Source organism: Macaca mulatta, chromosome 1 (assembly GCF_049350105.2).
Source record: "Macaca mulatta isolate MMU2019108-1 chromosome 1, T2T-MMU8v2.0, whole genome shotgun sequence".
Lineage (NCBI taxonomy): Eukaryota > Metazoa > Chordata > Mammalia > Primates > Cercopithecidae > Macaca > Macaca mulatta.
The window spans coordinates 116040995-116050222 of record NC_133406.1 but is presented as its reverse complement, the minus strand read 5'-3'; the positions used below and the strand labels follow the sequence as shown (position 1 = coordinate 116050222).

The following is a 9228-nucleotide window of genomic DNA, read 5'->3' as shown; positions in this document are numbered from 1 at the left end:
AAAAGGGAGTAGGAAGAACAAGGAGTTGAGCCCTTGAAAGATGACATTGGTCTTCTTGCCTTCATAATACTTGGCCCTCTCTCCTCAGAAGGGCAATGTTGGTACAAAATTCCATCTTGGCCACTTTGGAGGAGTTATCTTCATTAGCCACATCCATCCTTTAATCCAACACACACCTGCAGTGATTACTGTGCAACTATTTTGCTTAAATTTTTTTATTTGAAAAATGTATTTAAAAGTCCAACAACTTTTTAATATAAATTATGACTCTCAAACCCATTCCCATCACTTTATTAGTGATGGTAGCATACATATTAGAGAAGGTAGCTAAAGGCAAGAGAGCACCAAAGGAAAAAGACTGTGTCCAAAGAACAGGTATTAAATGGGGCTGAAGATCATGGTAACCAGAGATTTCCAGGAGTCTCTAATCTTTCTACCCTATCCTGTTAACCCTTTAGATCTCTAGTATAACACTCAGGCTACTGAGGTATTTTAGGGCAACAAGTTGGGTTACTTTCAGAGCAACCAGCTTGACTGGAACTGAGAGTAAATTGGGAATGTAGGACCAATCTTAGACCCTGAAAAATGGCAGAAAATACATGGAAATTAAAAAAAAAAAATAGAACCTCAGTCACTGCTCTGTAGGTATAAGCAAACTGAATGGGTGGTGGAATTGGCAGAATGGATACCAGTTCCTACCTTCCTGACCCCACTACCATAGAACAGGATGTTTCCTGTTGCAAATGGAATGAGACCCCAGCCTTGTCTCACAGCAGGCAGGAGCTCATCTGTCTTGTTCTGCCTTCCTTATTACCCTGGAAGGGCCAGAACAAAGAACACCTGAGAATACTGAAAGTGCCTAAAGACCCCTGCTCCTACGTTGTTTTCCCATCTAAAGCAGACTCTTCAGCCGGGGGGGGCAGTGGGACCTGGTCTTCAGACAAAACTCCCTGAGTCTAATGTGTGTCTGGTTCTAGGACTAGGGCACAGAAATAGAGCTTAAAATTTGGGGAGGATAAGGAGTGTATCTACTGCTTCTCTCTCCCCCATCCTCAATCCTACCATACCCTGTTCATATCTACACTGCAGGAACCACTTCTCCAGAGGGCGAGAATGGAGGAGCATGGGACCTGTCCATCACAGCAACACGCGAGCACAAGCAAAACACTGAATAAAGAATTGTTTGGAGATTATGTGCAGCCCTGCTGAGCCTCATTTATACGAGCTCCTAGTTCATCCATGGCTCGGGCTTAAGATGAGTAACATGATGAGGGTAGCGTGCCAAGGAGAAATCACTTCAGAGAAAAATATCTTGACTTTAGAGCTGTGGTTCTCAAATGGAGGCGATTTTGCCCCCTAGGAGAAATTTGGCAATGTATAGAGACATTTTTGGTTGTCATAACTAGGGTGGGCCAGGGATGCTGCCAAATATCCTGTAATGCACAAAACAGGAAACAGGTATCCTTTACCAAGAACACTTCAGCCCAAAATGTCAAAGGCATCTCGGTTGTGAAACCTTGTTCTAGAGCCTCTCCCTGCTCCCGTGCTGTGAGGATCTTAAGACTCCTAAACTCACAGATGATTGTTTTCAACCTATTTATCTCACCATCCTCAATGATCAGAAGTTCACCTTGAGATGGACTTACTCCTAGTTCTGCTGCATTCTGGGTTTCTCTCCAGACCCCTCTTCCTCCTCTCACCTGGGCCACCAGGGAGGTTGGCAGAGGGCAGGAAAAATGCCCCAAGACTTAAATGGAATGTCATCAGGTGAAAAGCTATCTCTTACCTTAACTCTTATTCGGTGGGAAACAAGGTTCCTAATAGGGATAGAGTTAAGGGTGGAGGCAACAGCAGGATGGGGATTAAGAGAACCTGAATTAAATTTTTAATATTTTAAAAGAGGAAAGTTGCTGGGAAGCTGGTAAACAGAAACAGAGGATTGATTAGAGGCCTAACTAGAGAGAGACACTGGTATTAGCAGAGAGATATTGAGGGGCTGTGAGCCTAAGGTTTGAAATCTAAAGAGTGGAAAAGGGAGTAGTCACCCCCACCAGCCCGTTTGACATCTGCTTTAGTTCATTCCAGGAGGAAGAACGGCAGGGAGGTAGGGAGCTTTTCAGCAAAGCCAGCTTCAGCTTTGATAATTTCACCCACCTACCCCATTTAAGGAGTTCCAGGTTAAGAGTTTAAAAACAGGTGGCACCCAGACCATCATTCAGGAGACAGGAACTCATTCCAGGTTCCTAGAGAACTCCTATCTCAGATCTGAGGGTGTCCAGGGCTTCAGCTGAGCTCCTCTGGCTAACCAGTAGTCACTTGGTCAGTCCTGCTGCCTTGACCCCATCTCCAGGAGGGGCTATAGCCAGAGGGAGTAGAGGGAGTCCAGCCCCCAAGCCTTATGAGGCACTGTTAGGCAGATAGGGAAAAGAGGGGTCCTTAGATCACTGGTTCAAGGAGGGATCTGGTAGGGGCAGCATTTCTTCTGGGCTGGAAACAGAATGGGGTTTTCAAGATGGCAGAACCTGAAATTTAAAAAAAAAAAATTTTTTTCTTAAAGATTAGCCTCAAAGAAAACCAAGGCTTTAGGAAGAAGGCACTACCTAGTGCAGACTTTAAGCTGTTTCCACAGTGTGTTCTTTACTTCTATCTGCACAACACCCTCTCAGTCTTTCTATATCCTACGGTTGTTTTTTGTTTTTTTTTTTTTTTTTTTTTGAGACAATCTCGCTGTGTTGCCCAGGCTGGAGTGCAGTGGCACGATCTAGGCTCACTGCAACCTCCACCTCCCGAGTTCAAGTGATTCTCCTGCCTCAGCTGCCTGAGTAACTAGGATTACAGGCGTGTGCCATCATGCCTGGCTAATTTTTGTACTTTTAGTAGACACAGGGTTTCACCACGTTGGCCAGGCTGGTCTCAAACTCCTGACCTCAAGTCATCCGCTGACCTCGGCCTCCCAAAGTGCTGGGATTACAGGCGTTAGCCACCATGCCCAGCTTAGATCCCACATTCTTGAATCTTCCCTATCTCCCATTCTTTTTTTTTTATTTTTTGAGATAGAGTCTCACTCTATCACACAGGCTGGAGTGCAGTGGCGCGATCTCAGCTCACTGTAACCTCCACCTCCCGGGTTCAAGTGATTCTCATGCCTCAGCCTCTCAGGTAGATGGGACTATAAGAGCATGCCACTGTGCCCAGCTAATTTTTGTATTTTTTGGTAGAGACGGGGTTTTGCCTCATTGGCCAGGCTGGTCTTGAACTCCTAGCCTCAAGTGATCCACCCACCTCAGCCTCCCAAAGTGCTGGGATTACAGGCATGAGCCACCACGCCTGGCCACACCTTTCTTTCTTGCATGAGATCAGGGTTCTGCGTCAGGGTATCAGGTTGTGTTGTTATGGGGGCTGAGGTGTAGGGTGGGTTTCTCTAATCACTCACCGTTCCATTATTGGAGCTATAAGCCCCTAGAATTGCTCCATGGCCTATCTCGGTTTCCCTTGGATCTCATCTGCTCCTGAACTGCACCTGTCTGTGAAAAAACAGATGTGAGACACCTTCCTAAGTCTTCATATCCTACAGTAAGAACTCTACTTTGTGCCCTCCAAGGAAAAGGTTGATGCCATCTCCTTGACAATAGCAGCCGTCTACTAACCGCCATTCCTCCTAGGCGAGTCTCAATGCCTCTTTTCACACTGGCCTTCATGAGGATGAGGTAAAATGGGTCTTTTACTAATATTCCCTCACAATGGATTCTCCCCTATATACCTGAGTTTCAGGATCTGGGAAAAGACTATCTTTAGACCCATTTCCCTTATTTTGGGAACAGAAGTGCATCTTAGACATTGTTTAGGATGACGGTGCTCAGCTTTTTTCCTGTCCCAACACTCCTAAATATATGATTTACTCTGACACTGAGATAGCAGCTCTTAATTAGGAGAAGGGAGGATTACAAGCTTTTTGGAAAAAGCCCTCCAACTATTAAGATATATATACCCCCTACCCCAGTGAAGAACAATCTGCTAAGTTGTAAAGATGAGAGAACCTAGGCCCAGACACCTAAAATGCCAGGTCTCAGGTTTCCACAACTTGTGACCAGGACTAGAATCCCAGGTTTTTACTTCCCCATTGAGTATTTTCATATGTCCCTAGCTTAAACTTTCAAAAAGAAGGAACGGTTATAGACCTCACCCCCGTATCAACCTATCCCCATTTCCTTGTTACCATGGCAAGTCCATCTCCGGCCCCCATCTCCCCAGAGCCAATGTGAGTCAGGTGGACAAAATTCATTGGTTCCCCAATCATGGTCCGGTCAATCCGTCTTCTCTTCTTCTTCTGTTTGGAGAAGATAAGGAGTCATGTCTTAAGGCCCCTCCTCCAGTCAGAGTGGAGGAAGGGAAAAGAGTCTTCAAAACCACTAAAAAGCTAAGGGCCTGGTGGGAAGAGGGGATGTGGCATTGTAACAGGGAAACCACTAGGGCATGAAAGGCAAAGCTGGAACAACAAAAGCACACAGAAGACATGAACCAGAGTAGTGAGGGCAGTGGCCTGTAGAGTGAACACCGGACGAAGAAAGGACACGTCAAAGTCACCTCTGACTGATGACGAAATAATGGGGAAAACTGACAGGTATGCAGCTCCACCTACAAACCCCGCCCAGCTCAGAATGGACAGGAACAGGAGGTAATAGCTAGGACTATTCACTTCTTCCATCACCCAATGCCCTTTATTCCACATATACAGCTGCTTGACTATAGACGCTCCTGACACAGAGGGAGGCAAGAAGTGTGCTTTTTAGATGGCAGATCCTAGATGGTGTGGCCACCTCACAGCACATGGTAATTGACTGCTCTTTGGGTTAGGATGGGGGTGGGGAGACTCACCGGCTGGGGTTTCTCTACCACACAGCAGCCCAGTTTGTGCCAAAATTCACTCATGTTCCCTGATGGTTCCAGCTTCACTCCTCTGTCTGAGGCCCCAAAGGGCTCTTGCTCTGGTATTTGGACAACCCACTCCTCACTCTCCCCAGATATAACAACACCCTGGGTTCACTCAGCTGGATGGGTCCAGAGAAAGTAGAATCCCTGGAACCCTTAACTGAGCAGTGAAGGTCAGTGTCTCAGAGCCTGAAGATGAACAGGACCAGAGAGAGAGGTGGGCAGGCAGGCACAAGGTTATGTCTTCCTCAGACTCGGAACCCTGGATTAGAAGAAAGTAAAAAGAAAGATCAGTGAGAAATCTCCCCCTCCCCCAATCCTTGAGAAACCTCCTGATGAGCCTATATCTTCTCAGTCCTCCCTGAGAGGCCCGAGACCTGTACACCAACACTCGTTCCCAAACACTACAAACCTCAGTTTGACTCTTAAGATAAAGGAACAGAACCAAAAGGCCACCAAGGGGTTAAGGAGCAGTGGCTGGTGGTACCAAGGGAGAGGAAGGGGGCTAGAAGCACTTAGAGTTAAAAGGATGGGCGAGGACCAAAGGACAGTGGCAGAAATTAGCAAAGTTTGGGGTGCTAGAAGCTCCAGCTCCCTTCTCTCTGAGTTTAGGGCAGAAGGGGAGGGGCATTTAAGTGACTCTGAAGAGGAAATAGTGGTTTTTTGTTCTCACAAACAAGGTCTCCACCCTGTCCCTGCGTTTTTTCTTACCTTGCCCTGAATGCTAGAGTTTCTTTAAGAACAGGGGAGCCCTGGACCACTGAGGTCCTAGGAGACTAACTGACAGGTTGGCCCTCAGGAAAGACTTTCTACAATGAGAAATGTTTTCCCCCTCTGCTGCGCTGTTCCTCCTGATTTCCCTCCAGTGAAATCCAATCCCTCCCAGAAGCCAGTTAGCAGTTCCTTTATTACCTGACCTTGAGATCCTTCCTGAAGGCTGTGTACATTCTGTTTATCTGTGTCCTGTATCACTGCACTCCTGTGTGTACACCTCTGTTTGCACATGTGTGGCATGGCCATATCTCCACGTGTGTCCAATACAGATCATCTGTGTACAGGTTGTGGGTACATGTGCCAGGTATCTTCTGTCCCATGAGGAATATTTTCCCCACCGTCCACATGTCCTATCTGCCACTCTGCTCTGCCTCACACTCTATAGGGCCCAGGCTCCCCTCCAGCTGTGACCTGTTCTCCCCTCCCTCCTCACCAATTCCATCCTCAAGCTTCGTCAGTCAACCAGACACAAGGAACTTTCCAATAGTACTAGTGTCCAGGGAAGAACTTCCTCCCTTCTCACTACTGCCAGCCAGGGTAGGACACATCTGGGTTTCTTCTTAGACTCACTTGCATTTCCCCAGTCCTATAGTACAGACAACCTCAAAGATTCCAAAAAGGGGAGTTTCATAAATACGACACTTTAACATGAACAGGAATCTCCCTTTCTTCCAGGCCAGGAACACTGATGCTTTGGCACCCCAGACTGATTTAAAAACAAGAGATAGGCCGGGCGTGGTGGCTCACGCCTATAATCCCAGCACTTTGGGAGGCCAAGGCGGGCGGATCACCTGAGGTCAGGAGTTTGAGACCAGCATGGCCAACATGGTGAAACCTCATCTCTGCTAAAAATATAAAAGATTAGCTGGGTGTGGTGGCGCATGCATGTAATCCCAGCTACTTGGGAGGCTGAGGCAGGAGAATTGCTTGAACCCGAGGTTGCAGTGAGCCAAGATCATGCCATTGCACTCCAGCCTGGGCAACAACAGCGAAACTCCACCTCAAAAAAACAAAACAAAACAAAAAAACAAGATAGCAGGGTGTAGTAGCATGCGCCTGTCATCCCAGGTACTGGGGAGGCTGAGGCAGGAGGATCACTTGAGCCCAAGAGTTGGAGGCTACAGTGAGCCATGTTTGCACCACTGCACTCCAGCCTGGGTGACAGGGCAAGACCCTGTCTCAAATACAAAAAAAAAAACCACAACAACACACATACACACATAAAGAGAGGTTTTTTAACAGCCTTGAGATGAGATCACACAAACACTCAAATGCAGCGTCTAGGGGAAGGGAGAACCCAGGAGGCTAGGCTTTCTCTTACTTCCCTTCTCACCACTGGAAGGGAGGAGTAACCAGAAGGAACGGAAGCTAAAACACAGCTGTCCAGAGAGGAGAGCTGTGGTCAGTGGGACGTCAGTGAGTCAGTCATAGGGTTTATCCTGATGGTGGTGGTGGCAGGTGGTAAGGGTTGGGGGAAAATGAAGAATTAGAAGAAACCCCCAACACCAGCAGGCAGGCTGTACTGTGACTGGACTCTCCCTCAACATCTCCTGCCCTGCTCAAAGCTGAGGGACAGAGGTGGATAGTGCTGGGAGCGAAGAGGAGAAGAGAGGGGGAGGAGGAGAGAGGGAAAGGGGCAGTGCAGAGAACAAGGCCATTTCTGTTTCTTTTCCAGGGACCTGACCAGAGCTGGGTGGAGGGAAAGTGTGTGTGTGGGACTTGGCATGAAATGACCAATGATGACGAGATGTGACCAGGAAATTCCATTCCCTAGGACATTAGGGTCTCTGAAACTTGAGGGTGGGGTCAGAGTGTAAAGACAGGTCAGGGTGAATGTGATGGTAGCGCAGGGAAGGGGGGATGGGAACAAAGCCAAAAAAAGGAAGTAAGAGCCACTGGCGGCCACTCTTCTTTAAAGCAGCCAGAAGAGAGTGGGTTGAGGAAAAATGAAGTCCTGAGCTGGTCAGCCCAGGCGGAAGAGCCACCGAATCCAACCCCACAGTGGGTAGGGAAGGGGCTGAGAAATCAACAGGAGGGATGAGGATTAGACTGCATAAGGCCACGTCCTTGGTGCTCAGAACTCGGCCTCTCTGAGTTCCAAATGGCAAGAGTGAAATATGGAACCGGGAAAGCCACCCCCCACCCCCACCAAGATCACACTAGGACTTGAGGGTCTCAAAGCTGTTGGGAGGTGAGCAGAAGGGTTAGGAAAGAGGTGCCAGGGAGGAAGGATGTACAGGCTAGTTCTCTGGTCCCATTCGGGCCCCAAACCGGTTCACCCGGTCCCACCGCCTCTGGCCCTAAGGCCTCCAACCCGCGGCCTGACAAGCCCTCACATGAAGCAGCTGGAGAGAAAGAAAGAATCGAGAGAATGGAATGGGCAATTCTGGCTAGAAGCCCGGGGCAGCAGCTGGTCCCTGTGTGCAGACCCCTAGACATGGAGGGCTGCGGAGGGGCTCTGGAGAAGTGGAGTGGACTCCATATTTCAGCCAAGTGACAGGCCCAGCCCCAACCTTCCCCTTCCCCAGGAAAGGTCTTCTGGGGGCTTAAGAGGAAAGAGGGCTAGGCCCTAAGCCTCCCCTCCCCAAATATATTCAATCACTCAGATTCCATATCTGTCTCCCCCTACTACCCAACTCTACCCAGAAGTTCTCTGCTCTTCCCAACCCTTAACCGGATTGGGACCTCCCTGGGAATCTTTCGGACCCTCTCCTTCCCACCCCCACCCGAACATTCCAGTTCCTTCTTTTCCTTCTACTCTTCAGCGGCCTCAGCCTGCGCACCCCAGGAGGGTGGATGAGGACGGCCACCCCGGGCGCGCACCCCGTTCCCAACGCCCCAGCATCTCTGCAGCCCAAGACATCCGCCTTCCCCACACCCCGCATCCGGTGTGTCTCCGCCTGGCCCTGCCGGCGCGGCGGGCGGGCTGGGGGACCAACTGCACGGCCTCACCTGCTCTTCTCCGGTATCCAGACGTTCAGCTACAGCTGGCGGGGGTGAGGGGCTCTGCTCCGTGGCCGCCAGTGTGGGCTTCCCGGGCTAGCTCTGCGGCCCGGTGGGGGAGCCCAGGACGAGCCGGCAGAGGTGGGGCCGGCTGAGGGCGGAAGCGGCGGCGACGCGATTACGAAACCCGTCCGGCTAGGAGCCGAGCGCACAGCTCCCCTCTGGACTGCGGAGGCACTGCACTGTGCGAGGCGTGGGAGGGTGCCTCTGCAGCCCCCCAAGGCCGCCGCCCCTGAGGGGAGAACTGGAGAATGCGGACACGTAGATGAGGGCCTGGTACCCAAGCTGGGGCCCCTGAAATCTCAAGTTCCCTTTGCGCGCCAGGCATTTCGGGGCAAAACGAAGCGGAGCCCCCCAAACCCCGAGACCTAACCAAGTTCAGAGATTCGCAGAAGCACGCCCCCCCACCCCAAATCTCTTCTGTGCTCTACCCAAAATGGAATAGGACTAGGTTTATTTACCCATTGTGAGGGTAGAGAGGCGAGTCGGGAGGATCAGGGATTGGGAGAACGGGTGGAAAAA

The 9228-nt window shown here is 49.8% G+C and overlaps 1 protein-coding gene and 1 long non-coding RNA gene across 4 annotated transcripts; one reads left to right on the top strand and one right to left on the bottom strand.

Annotated features, from left to right (window-relative positions):
* Positions 1-192: 192 nt before the first annotated feature.
* CDC42SE1 (CDC42 small effector 1) lies at positions 193-8799 on the bottom strand. 3 transcript variants are annotated; one of them, XM_015150416.3, is made up of 6 exons: positions 8656-8799; positions 5842-5977; positions 4876-5191; positions 4217-4327; positions 3434-3524; positions 200-2522 (listed from the first exon to the last, which is right to left on the bottom strand). In XM_015150416.3, exons 3-5 carry the CDS (start codon positions 4927-4929, stop codon positions 3450-3452), a joined length of 240 nt encoding a protein of 79 aa, XP_015005902.1. In that variant the 5' UTR covers positions 4930-5191; positions 5842-5977; positions 8656-8799; the 3' UTR covers positions 200-2522; positions 3434-3449.
* LOC144331474 (uncharacterized) lies at positions 7724-8753 on the top strand. The gene is made up of 2 exons (XR_013398542.1): positions 7724-7946; positions 8443-8753. It is a non-coding gene; the product is annotated as an uncharacterized LOC144331474 (long non-coding RNA).
* Positions 8800-9228: the final 429 nt, after the last annotated feature.

Coding starts and splice junctions, on each gene's coding strand:
- CDC42SE1 (XM_015150416.3), bottom strand. CDS start 4,929: ATGAGTGAATTTTGGCACAAACTGGGCTGCTGTGTGGTAGAGAAACCC. Junction 4,328..4,875: donor TGGTAGAGAAACCCCAGCCG/GTGAGTCTCCCC, acceptor TTCTCCAAACAG/AAGAAGAAGAGAAGACGGAT. Junction 3,525..4,216: donor CCGGAGATGGACTTGCCATG/GTAACAAGGAAA, acceptor GTTTTTTCACAG/ACAGGTGCAGTTCAGGAGCA.